General features: G+C 38.7%; 1 protein-coding gene across 2 annotated transcripts; it reads left to right on the top strand.

Moving 5' to 3' along the window:
- Nucleotides 1–3,938: 3,938 nt before the first annotated feature.
- TAF9B (TATA-box binding protein associated factor 9b) lies at nt 3,939–17,071 on the top strand. 2 transcript variants are annotated; one of them, XM_047765427.1, is made up of 7 exons: nt 3,946–4,029; nt 4,628–4,709; nt 5,011–5,147; nt 5,228–5,362; nt 12,640–12,715; nt 15,270–15,380; nt 16,255–17,071. In XM_047765427.1, the coding sequence occupies exons 1-7, from the start codon at nt 3,979–3,981 to the stop codon at nt 16,416–16,418; spliced, it is 756 nt and encodes a 251-aa protein (XP_047621383.1). In that variant the 5' UTR covers nt 3,946–3,978; the 3' UTR covers nt 16,419–17,071. The 2 variants fall into 2 exon arrangements, with proteins under 2 accessions (XP_047621384.1, XP_047621383.1); XM_047765428.1 differs by lacking the exons at nt 15,270–15,380; nt 16,255–17,071 and adding an exon at nt 13,499–13,750 and having other exon boundaries at nt 3,939–4,029.
- The last annotated feature ends 2,760 nt before the right edge of the window (nt 17,072–19,831 follow it).

The raw sequence follows: 19,831 nt of genomic DNA, 5'->3' as shown, positions 1-19,831 counted from the left end.
AATGTCATGTGTAGGCTGTGACAAAAACTCACAAAGGAAAAAAATACTACTACTTAGAAATAAAACTACTTCAGAAATAAAAAAAAAAAAAGTCACCAGAAAAGCATGTGAGTTAAATAGAACTCTCTCATATCTTTACTAAAATTTTAACTTATTTGGAATCCAACTTCATGAATGAAAATTACCTTTTTACTTGAAATTATTTCTTCCCTGAGAAAGAAAGGTTTAGAAATAAAACTACTTCAGAACTCAAAAAAAAAAAAAAGTCACCAGAAAAGCATGTGAGTTAAATAGAACTCTCTGATATCTTTACTAAAATTTTAACTTATTTGGAATCCAACTTCATGAATGGAAATTACCTTTTTACTTGAAATTATTTCTTCCCTGAGAAAGAAAGGTTTAATTTATGATGACATCTAATCTTCAAAGTATTCAAAAATTATGGATATTTTTAGTCATGGACAGAGTATATGACAAATGTATAGATGCAAAGGGCCTAACTGACAAACAGCTAGTCTACCAAGACAAGCCCCTCGTGCTAAGTGAATGGACATTTTTGGAGAAGTGAGAACTAATTCCTACAAGTATAAAAAACTGCTATTCTTAGTAAATAATATTTAGGGGTATTCCATCATAAATAATATTCAGGATGTCATCACACTGGACTGACACCAGGAATGGTGTAATGTGGCCTTGATAAGAGTAGAGATAAGAGAAGAGATGCATATCAAAATGAATATTATATTTGACCATATTCAGTTTTGTTTTTGTTTTTGTTTTTGTCTTTTTTAGGACTGCACCCACAGCATATGGAAGTTCCCAGGGATCAAATCAGAGCTGTAGCTGCTGGCCTATACCACAGCCACAGCAACACCAGATCCTTAACCCACTGAGCGAGGCCAGGGATCAATCCCACGTCCTCATGGATACTTGTCAGGTTAGTTACTACTGAGCCACAATGGGAACTCTGACCACATTCATTTTTATCACTACATAAAAGAAGGATGTCCTAAAGTCTGCAGGCAGTTCCGAAAAGTATTATTGGAAAAGAAACAGAAAGAGTAAAAATATCCTACTATACCTTGAAGCCAAAAGGAAATTTCATTATGATATTTTTATTAAATACTAATAAAATTAAATAATAAAAATATTAAATATCTATAGGCAATAAATAATACCTGTTTAATTTATCTTCTTGTCTTTCCTTCTTTTTTAAAAGTCTTATACTTACATATATTAATAATATACAGGAGTTCCCATCGTGGCGCAGTGGTTAACAAATTCGACTAGGAACCATGAGGTTTCAGGTTCGATCCCTGGCCTTGCTCAGTGGGTTAAGGATCCGGCGTTGCCGTGAGCTGTGGTGTAGGTTGCAGACTCAGCTTGGATGCCACATTGCTGTGGCTCTGGCATAGGCTGGCGGCTACAGCTCTGATTAGACCCCTAGCCTGGGAATCTCCATGTGACACGGGAGCGGCCCTAGAAAAGGCAAAAAGACAAAAAAAAATTTTTTAATACAATAATGTGCCCTAAAAAATTTAAACAACCAAGAGTTGAAACAAATTGCTCTGACAGGACAGGAATATGAAAAATATTGTTATATTTAATTGGTTACTAATTACTACTAATTGCCACTGTTAATTAGTCCTATTATTTAAATAACAGCATGTATGTAACAGAAAACTAAATACTACAGAAAAACATAATTTTTGTTTTGTTTTTTGTCCTTTTAAGGTCCGCACCCGCGGCATATGGAGGTTCCCAGGCCTAATCGAAGCTGTTGCTGCCGGCCTATGCAGAGCCACAGCAACGCCAGATCCGAGCCTCCTCTGCAACCTACACCACAGCTGACTGCAACACAGCATCCTTAACCCACTGAGCAAGGCCAGGGATCGAACCTGTAACCTCATGGTTCCTAGTCAGATTCATTTCTGCTGTGCCATGACGGGAACTCTGAAAAACATAATTTTAAATGAACATATAGTTTCATACTTTTATATTATGGCAATAATACACGTGTAGAATTATGGGTCTTTTAATCTAATACAGCTGTGTCCCAAATGGCTCTCTAAATGTTGGTCACCCCAGTGGTATGGTGCTATTTGGTTGGGGGAACAAGATATAAAAAAGGTAATATTTACAAATTAAATAAACTGGTAAGCAGTGATGCCTTCTGTGAAAGAGAAACGAGTGGCTGGAACAAGCCAGAAAGGCTTTCTTTTTCTTGTTTTTTTTTTATATATATTTTTAAATTTTTGCACCCTGTACATATACTACCTATTCAAATTGCAGAAAGTCATTACTGGTCTTAGAGGTTGCCCATGCTGAGCTGGGAAAGGCTTACAAAGCGTGGGGATCGTTGGGGTTTTTTTTCTTTTTTCTTTTCTTTTTTTTTTTTTTTTTTGTCTTTTTAGAGGGGCGCACCAGCGGCATATGGAGGTTACCAGGCTAAGGGTCAAATTGGAGCTGCAGCTGCCAGCCTACACCACAGGCAGAGCAACACCAGATCCGAGCGGTGTCTGCGACCTACACCACAGCTCACTGTACACCCAGGATCAGTCTTTTCACTGGAAACAACGTGTGAAGAACACGTGATTCTTTGGGGGACTTGCACAGAGTTCAAAATGGCTGCACGGTGGACAACTGATTCAGACGAAGCGGATGAGGTAAGCTGGTGGTCAAAACTGAAGGGCCCACCACATCCCAGAAATAAGTATGAATTTTGTGTGTGTGAAGGAAGCCATCGGTGGGTTTTAAGGAAAGAAATGTAATTCTTTGATTATGACTAAGAAATCTCTGGTTGTGAAAAGAATGTGGAGGAGCACTATTTCGGGGACCTGCATCTGTAGCCTTGGTACATAAGGCTGTTGGCTTGGACTGTTAGCATGGTAGCACCGGATGGAGATGCCGAGACACAAGACTACTTTGGGAGATTGCACTGACAGGACTAGATGCAAGACTGAAGTGTAAATTGTAGGAGAAAGAGTATAACATGGCTGATGGCTCTTTCCCACCTGTGTGGGTCCGAATGCCTTTCCCTGAGATGGAGGGTGTTGGTGGACGTGGAGAAAGAATAAAGAGTTCTGGATTTGGGGCACCTAAAGCCAGACAGAGACAGTTAGCTAATGCCTGTTTTGTGAGCGTCTCTCACGTTCTGTGTTCTGTGGAATGTGGGGGAGGGGGGAGAGTAGCCATTTGGGAGGCAAGCGAGGGCCCTGGCTGGGCCTCAGCAGAGATGGAGGAAACTAGTTCCTCAAGCCCAAGCAACAAGGCTGAAGGAGCTCCGGCGGGGAATCTTGCAGGCGGTCAAAGGCTTTGCATCAATATGAAATAAGCAACTAGGACAGGCCTTTGAGTGTGATGAGAGCTGACCAAATGCCTGATGCATAGAGAGAGTAAGCTACAGGGGAAGAGTTGCAGTATTTAGCAAATAAAAATAAAGAACACCCAGTGAAATTTCAATGTCAGATCAATAATAAATCATTTTTTAGTATAAATAGAGCCCTGTAATATTTGGGATAGACTTATGCTAAAAACGTGTTCATTGTTGATCTAGCATTCAAATTTAACTGAACTTTCTGCATTTGACCAGGCAGTCCTACCACAGAGGCGGGTTGAGGCAGGGCCTCTGCAGACATTCCAGGGAGACGGAAGGAGCCAGGGTGACAGCAGGGGAGGGGAGGAGAAGCCCCGAAAAGACAAGGGTGCCTATTTCGTGCACATTTCCGGGGAACATCTCCGGCGGACTTATCGGCCCTTCCAAGGTGTTGGCCCAGGGCTCCTCGAGGAAGGCAAACCCGACTTTTACAATCCTCCTGCGCTGCCTGCTCTCCGGTAGCCCCGCCACCCTCAGCCTGGGGGGAGCGAGCGGGCGGTTGCACGACGCTGTAACTCCGCCTTCCGTGCCTGCAGGGGTGGAGCCTGAGCGAGGAACCCGAGAGCAGCCCTCTCTCCCCGGATGACGTGCGGGAGGATAACATGGAGTCGGGCAAGATGGCGCCACCCAAGAACGCTCCGAGAGATGCCTTGGTGAGTGCGAAGGATGAGAGGCTAGGCGGGGCGCTAGGCTTGGCGCGGCCGCATCCCGGGACGCAGGAAGCCATCCTGGGCAGAAGACCTGAGGACGGGCTCGCGGGCTGGCTTCAGGCCGGCCCGGACAGCCAGGAGGAGTGGGAGATTGAGGTGCCCTGGACCCTGGGACTCTCTCCCGCCACCCTGGCGGCCCGGCCGGAGAGAGACTGGCGGCCCGCCGGCTTTGTCTCCTAGGCCTAGAACCTCGGCCGCCCCGTCTTTCTGCCAGGTCTGAATCCTGACTGGCGCGTCCGGGATTCTGATGCCACCCTTTCCCCGTCGATACATGTGAAGATGACAACCAGCTGTAGCCACCCCTACCTCAGCTGGGAAAGCCAACCCCGGCTTTTTTCTTCTCTCTTTGCCCCTGCCAAAAAAAAAGTTTTCATCAAAGAGTACGACGGGATTTGGTATGATCCTGACATACACTTGGGAGGAAAAGGATGAGTTTGGAACTCAAGGGAGATCTTATGTCATAAATATAATTACTATCTTGGGTCCAGTCTTGATTTCTATACCTAGATTATGCATTTAGCCTTGTTATTTGAATCCACAGGTTATGGCACAGATCCTGAAGGATATGGGAATTACGGAGTATGAACCAAGGGTTATAAATCAAATGTTGGAATTTGCTTTCCGTAAGTTAACAAACAAAAAAAATTTCCTATCTTGTGAGTTTGAAAAGTTCGTTCATTGTAAGAACATTTTCAACCAAATTACTTTAGCAGTTAATATCATAGAATTCAGCCAAAAATAGTGAAAAGGAGCTCAAGCTTGGGAACAGTATTTATGTGATATTTATATCGGTCATATAGATAGGACCACTTTCTTGAATCAAAATTCATAAACTTTCTAGAAATTAATCGAAATTTTATTAAGGAAAGTGGCCGTAAATATTAGGCTAATTTCATATGTTTAAAAAATGTTTTGTTCCTAAAGGATATGTGACTTCAATTCTGGATGATGCAAAAATTTATTCAAGCCATGCTAAGAAACCTAATGTTGATGCAGATGATGTGAGACTGGCAATCCAGTGTCGGGCTGACCAATCTTTTACCTCTCCTCCCCCAAGAGATGTGAGCAAACTTTTATTTGAAGTTCATTTTACTTATAATTTTTTAACTGTAGTTCTAATAAGGAATTTTTTTTTTTTAAGTTTTTACTGGATATTGCAAGGCAGAAAAATCAAACCCCTTTACCACTGATTAAGCCATATGCAGGACCCAGATTGCCACCTGACAGATACTGCTTAACAGCTCCAAATTATAGGCTGAAGTCCTTAATTAAAAAGGTAAGAATTTTTAGTTATCTTAGATTTTTAAAAGGGTAAGATGTGTTAGGAGAATGTGTAAAAAGCAAATTCCTGTAGATAGTGTAGTAGATTAAAAGTTAAGATAATTTACTAAGGTTTTTTAGCTTTAAACTTTTAATGTTTAGTTCCTTGAAAATACTGTGTCCACAGTTAGCTGCTATGTTAAAGTATAGAATATATAATCCAAGAGTTTTAGAGCTAAAAGGAACTTTATTGTTCATCTAACCCAACACTTAACTTGCCACATCAGGAAACTGAGCCTGAACTCATCTATGGAGTTAGTAGCAAAGCTAAGACTGATCCCAGATCTCTTTTAACTCCCAATCTTTGTATTATAGCATAGTTTTTTATCAAAGCCCAATAACAGAGTAAATGATATACCATCAGGCACTGGACTTGCTTTCTGAAACATGCCCTAAAGCTCTCACTCCACGGAAAAAAAGCCCTCCCCAAATTGGGTTTAACTTTGTTGTCTGAAATTCCACTATAAGAGAGTTTATTTCTTTTGGGGTTAAGGTATTTACTTAAGGAGGTTAGTTTTTATCCTCAAATAAGATATAAGACTCTACCTTAAACTTAAAAACTATATAGAATTATATATATATATGCATATATATATGCATATATATACACATACATAGAGAGAGAGAGAGTGGGAGAGGGAGAGAGGGAGTCTTTTTTAAGGCTACACCTGTGGCATATGGAAGCTCCCAGGCTAGGGGTCAAATCAAAGCTGCAGCTGCCTGCACCACAACCAAAGCAAAGACAGATCAGAGCCTCATCTGCGACCTATACCTCAGCTTGCAGCAATGCTGGATCCTTAACCTGCTGAGTCATAATGGGAACTCTTAGAATTATGTATTTAGGTAGATAGATATAGATATATACATAAATAGATATATGAATATATTCTATTTATGAGTGTGTGTATTTGTGAAAACCCTAGTTTAACTGCTGGAATTAGAACACTGACCAAAAACAAAACATACTTGGAGTTCCCTGGTGGCTCATCAGGTTAAGGATCTTGACTTTATCACTGCTATGTTGCAGGTTCAATCCCTGGCCAGGGAACTTCTTTTTTTATTATTTTTTATTATAGTTGATTTACAATGTTCTGTCAATTTCTGCTGTACACCAAAATGACCCAGTTATACATATATGTACATTCTTTTTCTCACATTATCCTCCTTCATGTTCCATCACAAGTGATTAAATATAGTTCCCTGTGCTATACAGTAGTTGCTCATTCCTTATCCACTCCAAACGCAATAGTTTGTACCTACTAACCCCAAACTCCCAGTCCATCCCATTCCCTCCCCCTCGGCAACCACAGGTCTTTTCTCCCAAGTCCATGAGTTTGTTTCTTTACTGTAGAAAGGTTCATTTCTGCCATATATTAGATACCAGATATGTGATATCATATGGTTTTTGTCTTTGTCTTTCTGACTTACTTCACTCAATATGAGAGTCAGTTCCATCCATACATATTGCTGCAAATGGCGTTTTGTTATTTTTATGGCTGAGTAGTATTCCATTGTGTATATGTAACACATCCTCTTAATCCATTAATCTGTCGATGGACATTTAGGTTGTTTCCATGTCTCGGCTATTCACTATTGTGAATAGTGCTGCAATGAACATAGGGGTGTGAAATCTTTTTCAGTAAAAGTTTTGACTGGATAGATGCCCAGGAGTGATATTTCTGATTCATATGGTAGTTATATATTTAGTTTTTTGAGGTACGTCCGTACAGTTTTCCATACTGGTTGTACAAATTTGCATTCCCACCAACAGTGTAGGAGGGTTCCCTTTTCTCCACACCCTCTCCAGCATTTGTTATTAGTGGACTTTTTAATTATGGCCATTCTGACTGGTGTGAGGTGGTATCTCTTGGTAGTTTTGATTTCCATTTCTCTAATAGTTAGTGATGATGAGCAATTTTTCATGTGGCTGTTGGCCATCTGTATGTCTTCTTTGGAGAAATGTCTGTTTAGGTCTTCTGCCCAATTTTCAATTGGGCTGTTTGGTTTTTTTTGCTTTTTGAGTTGTGTGAGTTGTTTGTATATTTGGTTTCCTTCGCTGTGCAAAAGCTTTTAAGCTTGATTAGGTCCCATTGGTCTATTTTTGTTTTTATTTCTGTTGCCTTGGGAGACTGATCTAAGAAAACATGTACACTTTTGATGTCAGAGACTGTTTTGCCCATGTTCTCTTCTAGGTAATTTTATGGTGTCTTGTTTTATGTTTAAGTCTTTAAGCCATTTTGAATTTATTTTTGTGCATGGTGTGAGGATGTGTTCTAGTTTCATTGATTTACTGCAGTGGTCCGTTTTCCCAGCATCGCTTGCTGAAAAGACTTTTTCCCATTTTATATTATTACCTCCTTTGTCAAAGATTAAGTGACCATAGGTGTCTGGGTTTATTTTTGGGTTCTCTATTCTGTTCCATTGGTCTATATGTCTGGTTTGGTACCAGTATCACACTGTCTTGATTACTATGCCTTTGTATTGCCTGAAGTTTGGATAAGTTATGCCTCCTGCTTCATTTTTGTTCCTCAGGATTTCTTGGGCAATTCTGGGTCTTTTATAGTTCCATATAAATTTTTGGATTGTTTTTTATAGTTCTGTGAAAAATGTCATGGGTCATTTGATAGGGATTGCATTGAATCTGTATATTGCTTTGGGTAGTATGGCCATTTTTACAATATTAATTCCTCCAACCCAGGAGCATGGAATATCATTGCATTTCTTTGAATCCTCTTTAGTTTCCTTGATTAATGTTTTATAGTTCTCAGCATATAAGTCTTTCACCTCCTTGGTCAGATTTATATATACCAAAGTATTTAATTTTTGAGGGTGTGATTTTAAAAGGTATAGTATTTTTATATTCCTTTTCTAATATTTTATTATTAATATACAGAAATGCAACCAATTTCTGAATTTTAATCTTGTATCCTGCTACTTTGCTGAATTCATTCATCAGTTCAAGTAGCTTTCATGTGGAATCCTTAGGGTTTTCTATATATAGTTTCATGTCATCTGCATGAGGTGACAATTTTACCTCTTCTCTTGGGATTTGGGTAACTAATATTTCTTTTATTTTTCTGATTGCTATGGCTAGGACTTCCAATGCTATTCTGAATAAAAGTGCTGAGAGTGGGCATCCTTGTTTCAGATTTAGTTGGAAGGCTTTCAGCTTTTTTCCATTGAGTATTATATTGGCTGTGGGTTTGCCATAAGTGGCTTTTATAGTGTTAAGGTATGTTCCCTCTATACCCACTTTGGTAAGAATTTTTATCATAAATGGATGCTGGATTTTGTCAAATGCTTTTTATGCATCTATTGAGATGATCATGTGGTTTTTGACTTTTCTTTTGTAACATGGTGTATGATGTTGATTGATTTGCATATGTTGAACCATCCTTGTGAACTTGGGATGATCCCACCGGGTTGTGGTATATGATCTTTTTTATATGTAGTTGGATTCTGTTGGCTGAAATATGTTGAGACTTTTTGCGTCTGTTTTCATCAAAGATATTGGCATATAAATTTATTTTTCAGTGATATCTTTGGTTTTGGTATGGGTGATGGTGGCTTGGGATTATTCCTTCTTAAAGGTTTTGGAAAATTTTAAGAATGATGGTTATAGGTTCTTCTTTCCATGTTTGGTAGAATTCACCTGTGAAGGCATCTGGCCTTGGACTTTTGTTTGTAGGGAGCCTTTTTATTACATACTCATTTTTTTTCTTTGCTTTTTAGGGCCGCACCAGCGGCATATGGAGTTTCACTGGCTAGGGGTCAAATCAGAGCTACAGCTGCCTGCCTATGCCACAGCCACAGCAACGTCAAATCCGAGCCGCATCTCTGACCTCCACCACAGGTCACTGCAATGCTGGATCTTTAACCCACTGAGTGAGGCCAGGGATCGAACCCATAACCTCATGGTTCCTAGTGATTCCTATCCACTACGCCATGACAGAAACTCCTGTAATATCCTCTTTTTGAATCGTTCCTCTTATTAAATAGTATCCGTCTTTTTCTTTGTGGCCTTTGTTTTAAAGTCTATTTTGGGAGTTCCAGTTGTGGCTCAGTGGTTAACAAATCTGACTAGGAACCATGAAGGGTTTGATCCCTGGCCTTGCTCAGTGGGTTAAGCATCTGGCGTTGCCGTGAGCTGTGGTGTAGGTTGCAGACACGGCTCGGATCTGGCGTTGCTGTGGCTCTGGCATAGGCCGGCGGCTTCAGCTCCGGTTAGACCCCTAGCCTGGGAACCTCCATATGCCGCGGACTTGCCCTAGAAAAGGACCAAAAACACATAAATAAATAAACAAACAAAAAAATAAAGTCTATTTTGTCTGATATGCGTATTGCAATGCCTGCTTTCCATTTGAATGAAATATATTTTTCTATGCTCTCACTTTCAATTTATATGTGTCCTTTGTCCTAAAGTGAGTCTCTTGTAGAAAGCATATTTTAGGGTCTTGTTTTTTGATCCAGTCTGCAACTCTATGTCTTTTGGTTGGATAATTCAGACCATTAACATTTCAGGTAATTATTGATAAATGTGTATTTATTGACATTTTAAACCTTGTTTCCATTAATTCTATGTTTCTCCTTTATTTCTTTCTTAGTTGGATGATTTATTTTATGCTTCTGTCCTCTTCTTTTTAGTCTGTGAATGCAGTGTTTGGTTTTGATTTGTGGTTTCCCTGTTTTTCAAGTATGTTAACCCCTTCCTATATCTGCTTGCTTTAGCCCGATAGTCATATAGGCTCAAACATACTCTGAAAAAAAGAGTCTAGGAGTTCCCATTGTGGTGCAGCAGAAGCGAATCCAATTAGGAACCATGAGGTTGCAGGTTCAATCCCTGACCTCTCTTAATAGGTTAAGGACCCGGCATTGCTGTGAGCTGTGGTGTAGGTTGCAGACATGACTCAAATCCCACATTGCTGTGGCTGTGGCATAGGCCGGCAGCTATAGTTCCAATTCGACCTCTAGCCTGGGAACTTTCGTATGCCTCAAGTGTGGCCCTAAAAAAGAAAAAACAAATTCTAGATTTTATTACTTTCCTTCCCCACATTTTATGATTTTGGTGTCCCTTTTTTAATATCTTCATGTTTATCCTTTTGCTGTTCCATGTGTTTTTTGTTGCTTTTACCCTAGGTTTTTTTCCTTTTTCCTTTTAGATCTGTATACTAGCTTATTTAAGTGATTACTTGCCAGTTGTGGTTTCCTCCATCCTATTTCTTCTTACAATTCTTTTATTTAAAGAAGCCCTTTCAGGAGTACCTGTCGTGGCGCAGTGGTTAACGAATCCGACTAGGAACCATGAGGTTGCGGGTTCGGTCCCTGCCCTTGCTCAGTGGGTTAACGATCCGGCGTTGCCGTGAGCTGTGGTGTAGGTTGCAGACGCGGCTCGGATCCCGCGTTGCTGTGACTCTGGCGTAGGCCGGTGGCTACAGCTCCGATTCAACCCCTAGCCTGGGAACCTCCATATGCCGTGGGAGCGGCCCAAGAAATAGCAACAACAACAATAACAACAACAACAAAAGACAAAAAAAAAAAAAAGAAGAAGCCCTTTCAGTATTTCTTTTACAATGGGTTTAGTATTGCTCTCCTCTTTCAGTTTTTGTTGGTTGGAGAAATTCTTTATTTCTCCTTCTATTTTAAGTGATATTCTTGCTGTATAGAGTATTCCAGGCTGCAAATTTTTCCCTTTTAGAACTTTGAATATATCTTGCCACTCTCTTCTGGCCTGTAGCTTTTCTGTAGAGAAATCAGCTGATAGCCTTATGGGGATTCCCTTATAATTAACTCTTTATTTTTCTCTTGCCATCTCTACAATCCTCTAACTTTTGCTATTTTTATTATAATTTGTTTTGGTGTGGGCCTGTTTGGGTTCAACTTGTTTGGGGCTCTCTGTGCTTCCTGTATCTTGATATTTGTTTCCTTTAGATTTGGAAAGTTTTCAGCCATAATTTCTTCAAATATATTTTCAATCCACTTTTCTTTTTCTTCTTCTTCTGGATCCCTATTATGCATAGATTGGCCAGCTCTATATTAGCCCATAGATCTCTCATATTGGTTTCATGTTTTTTTCAAACCATTCTTTCATAGTTTTCTGTCTGCTGTCCTGATTTAGTGATTTCCATTACTCTATCTTCCAAGTGACTGATTCATTCCTCTGCATTATTCATTTTGCTGTTTAGTGCCTTTAACTCAGCTTGTGTCTCTGCAAATGAATTTTCTAATTTTTCCAGCTCCTTGTATTTTCTGGCTTCTTTCTAAAGTAATCTGCATTACTGTTCATATCCACTCTTAATTCCTTATATTTGCTCTTAATTCCTTCAGTATTTTCCCTCTCCCCTTTTTAAATTTGGTGTCTGTTACACTGCAAAGATCTTTTTCATTGTTTGCTCCTTCAGGAGAATTCCCCTGCTTCTTTTTACCTGGGAATGGTTCCTGAACTTCTTCATTTTGCTTATATTTTTCTTATTCTGTGAGTTTAGGGAGAATGACTACTATATAGTCTTGGCAGGCTAGTTATATGCAAGAGCTCCCCTGGGTATTTTGTGAGGGCTTACTGTGTATTTTTGGCATTAGGGTTTGAATGCTTGTTGTCTCTTTTCTCAGTGTGCACAGGCTACTATCACCTTGATAGGGTGCTTCGTGTGCTTCCAGGGAGATGGAGGCAATGGGCAGGTCTAGTAGCCAGTGCCTGGTTGCTGGGCCCTTGACAGTAGCAAGGATCTGTGGCAATGTGGCACAGGCTCCTTCTAGTTGCAGGGTCCTGGAAAATGGCATTGACCCTCAGGCGTGTGTAGACAGCACCCAGAGCATTTGGCAGTGGCAGCAGCAGTTTGTGTGCCTTCCCAGGGGAGTGAGAGCAACAATGGGCAAGGTCAAAAAAAAAAAGATATTCTTATCTGCCATGGATTATCCATTAATAATCCACATCAACAATCCTAATTTCATTTCATTTCCTAATAAGTTTGGGTGTCAAACTCGAACATTAAAATTAATTTGTTTTTGACTTTTTTTTCCTTTTTTAGCCTAACTCATGGCATATGCAAGTTCCTGGGGCAGGAGCAAATCCAAGCCCCACCTGTAGCCTATGCCACAACTGTGGCAACACCAGATCACTACTCACTGCCATCAAGCTGGGGGTACAACCAACAACGCCACAGAGACAAGCCAGATCATTAACCCACTGCACCACAGTGGGAACTCCAAAAATAATTTTTTTTTTAAATCCCCTAGGGACCTAACCAAGGAAGACTAGTTCCACGGTTAAGTGTTGGTGCTGTTAGTAGCAGACCTACCACTCCTACTATGGGTAAGTGAGAGAGAGAAATGGCTTTTTTGGCTGGTAAAGAAGAAGTGCCTCAGCACTTGATTTTGAACTATAATCCAAGTCAAAAGGTGAGTCAGAAATTCCCATATGTGTTACATTAATACTTTACTTGCCCTCTAGTAAAGCTATAAGCATATTTTTATCTGATTTCAAAATGAGAAAGCCACAAGGAATATCTGATCCCAGATGAGTATAGAATTAGATATTACCCAACATTTTGTTGTGGGTATAAATTTTGATACTGGAGTTCCATTATGGCTCAGCACGTTAATAAACCGACATAGCATCTGTGAGGATGCAAGTTCAATCCCTGACCTTGATCAGTGGGTTAAGGATTCTGCATTGCCACAAGCTGCATTGTAGGTCGCTGATGCTGCTCAGATCCAGCATTGCTATGGCTATGGCGTAGGCTGGCAGCTGCAGCTCCAATTCAGTCCCTAGCCTGGAACTTCCATATGCTGCAGGTGTGGCCATAAAAAAAAAATTTTCTAATTATGTTACTAAAAACAGCAGTTTAAACTGTATTCTTTTTGGCTTTTATACAAGTTGCCAAAGATGCTCATGGCACTAGCCTACTTGTTATCGTAAATTAAATTTGAGTAAATTGGCAAGAGAATGCAGTCTAAATCAGTTTAAAATTTAGAAAAAGCTTAAGAATATCAAAGAAAAATCATTTTTAATAAAACCATTTCAAAAGTAGTATTGATTATCCTGTATTGGTCAGTGAGCACCCCTTCAAACTGTCTCCTGTGTCCTTTGTGACAGGTATCCATCATTCTTTGAGCATTTCTTGCTTTCTGGCACAAGATGTTCCAAGGTCATCTTATATTTTCCTTACTCCAGTCCCAGAATCAGCCATTTTTCCAAAGAGCCCTGCTTCCTTTCAATGGAGAATGGTATTTAGGAACCATAATGTCATTGTTGTTTAAGTAATAAGGAACACATAAATAATGGATTTAGAATTCAGGGACTTTTTTTTTTCGGGGTTCCCATCGTGGCTCAATGGTTAATGAACCCAACTAGTATCCATGAGGACACATGTTCAATCCCTGGCCTTGCTCAGTGGGTTAAGGATCTGGCATTGCTGTGGCTGTGGTGTGGGTTACAGACGTGGCTTGGATCCCTTCTTGCTGTGGCTGAGGCATAGTCCGGCAGCTACAGCTCCAATTCAACCTCTAGCCTGGGAACCTCCATATGCCACATCTGCAGCCCTAAAAAAAAAAAAAAAAAAGAATTCCTGATTCCCCTTCTCTTTGACAAGTACTGATTTATTGGGCTTTTTATTATTCCTTATATCTTGAATTCTGTAGATGTCATTTACCTCTAGGGTAAGCATTTGATTTTTGAGTTGTATAGACAACTTCTTTGTATTTTCAGGGTGTGAAGTCACATTTCAGCATTTTAAAACCAACCTGGTATAGTATTAATTGTATGCTTCTGTTCATCTGCATGTGACCTTTGTAGGCAGGAGTTTGCATATATAATTTGTGTAACTTTTTGATCATTTACTCTTTATCTGAATATGTGAGTTCATATTCCTTAAGTGAATACAAACTATTTAAAACTCTAGGCTGTGGTAATCAGTTAAATGTATTGGAAATTTAAGTTATCATTGTGATTTTTATTTCTAGTTAGACATTTATTATATATGTTTTAGAGATTTTTAAAATCTAAAGTGAGGGTGCTATTAAAAACATTTTTTTAAACTACTATTAAAGATTCAAGTTTTAAACTTTAAAAAAATTTTAAATGAGTTTTATAAAGCATAAGACTTAAGCATATACTTTGTTTAGTTTTAAAACCTAAATTCCATACTTACTTGTTAACAATTCCTTATGGTAATGGACAAGAAAACATCCACTTACTGTGAATTTTCTCAACAAAATAAAATGCTTATATTGTTTTGTTAAGTTTCACCAAATTCTTTGTACTGCTCCTTAATATATGGGAAAGCTTGCCTAGAGATGGAGATGTTAGACTTTTGTTAGATGCGTGTTGATTTAACTGCATGGACATAGTAGACACCTTCTAATTCTCAGCAAGTGACTGATTAAAAGTAAGGTAATTAATAGAAAACTTTCAGGTTTTAATTCTGCTGTTTATTTAATGTTCAACTTTATGACTTCCCATAGCTAAAATTCAATACCAGATGATGTTTGAAGAGCTTTAAATGGATTGTTTTAATTCTCCCAAGAATCCTATGAAATTAGGTAGTTATCCCCATTTGACAGATGAGAAAACTGAGGCACAAAAATATGAAATAACTTGCCCAAGGTCACTCAGCTAGTAAGTGATAGAGCCTGGATTCAAATTCAAGCAGGTAGGCTCCAGATCCTATATTCTTATTCTGATTTTTAGCATCTAAACTGTTGAGCACACTTTTAAAGTTACTTTGCTCTTATTTCTAATGATTGTTTTCTCACCTTTCATTAATTCCTTGTGCTTTGAAGGTAGTTTCTGCTTAGCTAAGGAGTGCAGGATTTGAACCTATATAGTAAGTTACCTAACTAACATGGTCTATTAATTACAACTGCAGCAACCCCACAAACAGTGTCTGTCCCAAATAAAGTTGCACCTCCAGTGTCAGTGACAAGCCAAAGATTTACGGTGCAGATTCCACCTTCTCAGTCCACACCTGTCAAACCAGGTAACAAGATGGGAGGGGCATGGGGGTTGAAAGTGGTTCTTTTAAAATATTTTCTAAATTTTAAAATTCGTGAATGATTTGTGATTATAGAACAATTTGTATCCCTATAGCAGTAATTGTTTTACATAACAGGAATGTGGCAGTAATGCTACAAATCAGGGTTCTTCAGAGGGAGTCTATAAAACCCACTAAAATTGTATGAAATGTAACATTTTGGGGGGAAGGGAAAGATTTCAGCATGATGATCAGAGTCTCAAAGAACATTGTGAACTAAAATAAGTTATGATCCACAAATCTCAGGGAAAAGCACTTAGGATTAAGGCTCAAGAAAATAATACAACTTAGTAAATGTCAAATAAAAATTGTACCTTTATTCACTTCATGGAAGTATACATAGAAAGTTAGAATAATATAAGTAGAATTCTATTATAACATACTTTATTAATGCATATTTTTCAATTTCCCATCTTCTAAAACCTAACCGCGTACCGTAAGCTACTCATATAAAATACTGCTTGTAAGGGAAGCATGATTCCTGACCTTGAGCATGTGCCTTTAGTATTTTCCATAATGAATCCAGTGCAGTGCTTCCCATGACTAAGTACTAAGTAAAATTTTAGGTAGTTAACAAAAAAACCCTAACAACTTCTTTAACCTTGTACTAGATACTAATTTAAGTACTTTAAAGTATTTTTTAAAATGTAATTTAACTCCTAATGCAGTATAACTACCTGAGTTTTTTTTTCCATGAAATAGTAGCACTTCACACTTTTGAAATTGTTAGAATTACATACAGCTTTGTTGAATAGTTTTTACTACATGTTTCCGATGCTCTGTAGTTCATAGTTTGGGGGTTTTTTTCCTCTGTTTACAGTTCCCGCAACAACTGCAGTTCAAAATGTTCTGATTAATCCTTCAATGATTGGGCCCAAAAATATTCTTATTACCACCAACATGGTTTCATCACAGAACACAGCCAATGAATCAAACCCATTGAAGAGAAAACATGAAGATGACGATAACAATGATACTGTGTGAGGAATATAATATAATCTAGATGCATTTGAAACGTATTTGTTTTTGAGCCCAGTATACCAAACTAGAACATTCTAGATCTTCTCAAGTTTTATCTTAGAAAACTTAAATGTAGCTACAATATTTTCACATTAGTTTAAGCTGTTACATTTCTTAAGGGTACCAAAGTTTTTTCATTAGGCTTCAAGTATAAGAAGTGCTTGTTTTTTAATAGTTTCATTAATGTTAAGTCCTATTGTGGTAATTCTATTTTTGGAAGCAGTTTTCTGCAACATATCTCACAACAGCACTTAAGTTTCAGTTTCTACAATCTGATCAGTGGACTAATATTTAACGGCATGATTTCTAATCTATACTTAAATACGTCTTTTGGAATAAAATAGTCACTTTTATTGTCACCAACTTTTTTGACCAAATCTCTCAATTTACCAAACATTTTTTGGAGAGGATGGATTTAAAGAGATTCTGAATCCATTTTGAATATATTTAAGTTGTTTCTTGGTGCTCCCTAACCTCCCGCCTCACCCCCATTTCCAGATCCCATTCATTTTCTGCACCACCTCCTCCCCACAAGCTTAAGTTTCTCCCTATTGCTCTTTTTTTTTTTTTTTGTCTTTTTGTCATTTCTTGGGCCGCTCCCACAGCATATGGAGGTTCACAGGCTAGGGGTCTAATTGGAGCTGTAGCTGCCAGTCTACACCAGAGCCACAGCAACGCGGGATCCGAGCCGCATCTGTGACCTACACTACAGCTCACGGCAACGCCGGATCATTAACCCACTGAGCAAGGGCAGGGATCGAACCCACAACCTCATGGTTCCCAGTCGGATTCATTAACCACTGCGCCACGACGGGAACTCCTCCCTATTGCTCTTAAATTTAAAAGGCCAAAACTGGAATTTTAGAAATATAATTCTTGATAATGCAGCTCAGTGTCATTTTCATATTTTTAAAACCTGCTTTACATGTCTGATGTTCTGTGGGTCACTGTAACCAGGAATTTTGCATTTCTTTGTTTTTCTCTCCATATCAGAGCAGTTGAGTTTTATGCCTTGCCGTTTATGCCCATTGAGCATCACTCTGCTTTTGAGGGTATTCTGGGATCAGTTGCATTGTTTCAATCTTAGATTCCTAGATGATAATGCCACCATATTTCACATTTCAAAATTTAACACAGAAGATGCTATAGCTTAAAATCTGCCTTGATAAGTATATGTACACTGGACCTAGGCAAAACCACTGAAGAGCAAGTGTTTTCTTCCTTTTTACCATGAGCATATATGCTTTGATCACTACTGCTTGAACCCTCCTATTGGTATAATTCAGATCATTTTTCTAGCTTGTCGCTGAGGATGTCACACATAAGATGGGATCAACTTGAAAATTTTCTAATGGTTTTCCTTCCTCTCGAAGGCCAGTGCAAACAAATCAGTGTGATGTGACTTGCATTGAGGTGCACTCTGCATAGGCTTCCCAGTTGCTAAACACCTTCTACTGATTTCCATTTATTGTTGCTAAACACCTTCTCCTGTTTTTCCACTTATACACATCTAAACATCTTATTGGGAAAGACTGCAAAGCTTTCAAAAATATAATCAGACTTGTAATGTTTTTAAGTAAGTTTGACATATTCAACATAGGAATACTTTTGCAGAATTTCTAAAATAAATTTTCATATAGTTTATAAGTTGTAGCCAAGAATCCTCAAAACTTAAAACACAATTAAGTTTCAGCTTAGGATGGTACTTAATACATCAGTAGTCCAGTAACAGGGAAGAAATGTCTCATCACAGTTTTTGTATATTAGGGAAAGGTGATATCAAACTTACGAAAATAGATCTGATCATAGGAGAGAAATGTTCATTATATAGCATAGGATATCATTACTTGAATGTTCTCAGGGAGGCAGCGTATCAAAAGGCCTAGGTTCTAGTCCTGGCTCCTTCATTAACCAACTGTGTGACCTTACTTCACCCATGAGCCTTGTTCTCCTTACTCATAATAGGAAAATAACACCAGTCCTGCCTACCTCACAGGGATGTTGTGAGGGTTTAATTGGTATATGTGAATGTTCTTTTCAAAATTGTAAAATGCTTTAAGGAATTGTTAACATATTTGTTCCAAGATTATTAATAAAAAATTGAACTTATTATTTCTCACTTTTGACATAAGGGATCAAGGAAAAGGCCCAATAATTTCTGAGGTCCAAAAAGCAATTAAAATTGTTTAATGGATAAATCAGGGAATGGCTAGCTTTTATTTGGAATCAGCATGTGACTCATCTTTGTGAAGCAAAATAAATATGAAAGAGTATGGGTTTAAATCTGTTAGTAGGGAGTTCCCGTCATGGCGCAGTGGTTAACGAATCCGACTAGGAACCATGAGGTTGCGGGTTCGGTCCCTGCCCTTGCTCAGTGGGTTAACGATCCGGCGTTGCTATGAGCTGTGGTGTAGGTTGCAGATGCGGCTCGGATCCCGCGTTGCTGTGGCTCTGGCGTAGGCCGGTGGCTTCAGCTCTGATTCGACCCCTAGCCTGGGAACCTCCCATATGCCACAGGAGCGGCCCAAGAAATAGCAAAAAGACCCAAAAAATAAATAAATAAATAAATAAATCTGTTAGTAACATAACATGCCATCTTTGGTGGGAATTTATACATATAATTGAGGTTGCAATCTGAGTATTCATTCTCTTACTGAGTCAGCCAGTAGCTGGTGTGCTCTTTCAGATGAAGACTGCTTTATCTCACAGACCTCCCTTTCCTAATAATGTCTACCCATTCTAGCATCAAGAATGATTTAAGGCAGCTCTTCCAGCTTCTGGTTGGAATTGTTTTAAGATGTACTAATGGTAAATGAAGCAAGGATAGTCATCCCAGGTTCTTCCTTTTACAAGTAAAAAACAAGTGTCTTTTATCTGAGTAAGAATATAGGAATACAGCCAGCATGCAAGGAGAATGGAAGGTGTGACCTAAGGGGTCCAGAGTAAAGACAGGCACACACGCAGGTATGCTTTTTCTCTTCATTAAGGAGTTCTAGATTGAAGTAAACCAGTCTTACATTGATTGATTGCTTCTAAGGAGGGAAACTGGTAGCTAGAGAACTACAGTAGGAAGGAGTCTTCTCATTGAGTACCCCTTTTTGACTTTTGTATAATGTGCTAGAAGTTTTGGCCATAAAAAGGAAAAGAAGGGAAGCAGGAAAACTGAACTACAGAGATTGAACTCATTTATGACATGAAGATAATTTTTTTCTATATACAAGCATAAATATATTACCTGAGGGTTAAAAAATGAATTTGCCATACTTAAGCCTAAACCTTTTCAATGTTTTATCAATAATTCATAATTATATTAAATGAGGGATTACATCCTTGTACAATTCTAGTTTATATACTCATAAGTTGTTTGTTATATACTA

The sequence above is a fragment of the Phacochoerus africanus genome, chromosome X (genome assembly GCF_016906955.1).
Source record: "Phacochoerus africanus isolate WHEZ1 chromosome X, ROS_Pafr_v1, whole genome shotgun sequence".
NCBI classification, from domain to species: Eukaryota; Metazoa; Chordata; class Mammalia; order Artiodactyla; family Suidae; genus Phacochoerus; species Phacochoerus africanus.
This window is presented reverse-complemented; position numbering and strand designations above follow the sequence as displayed.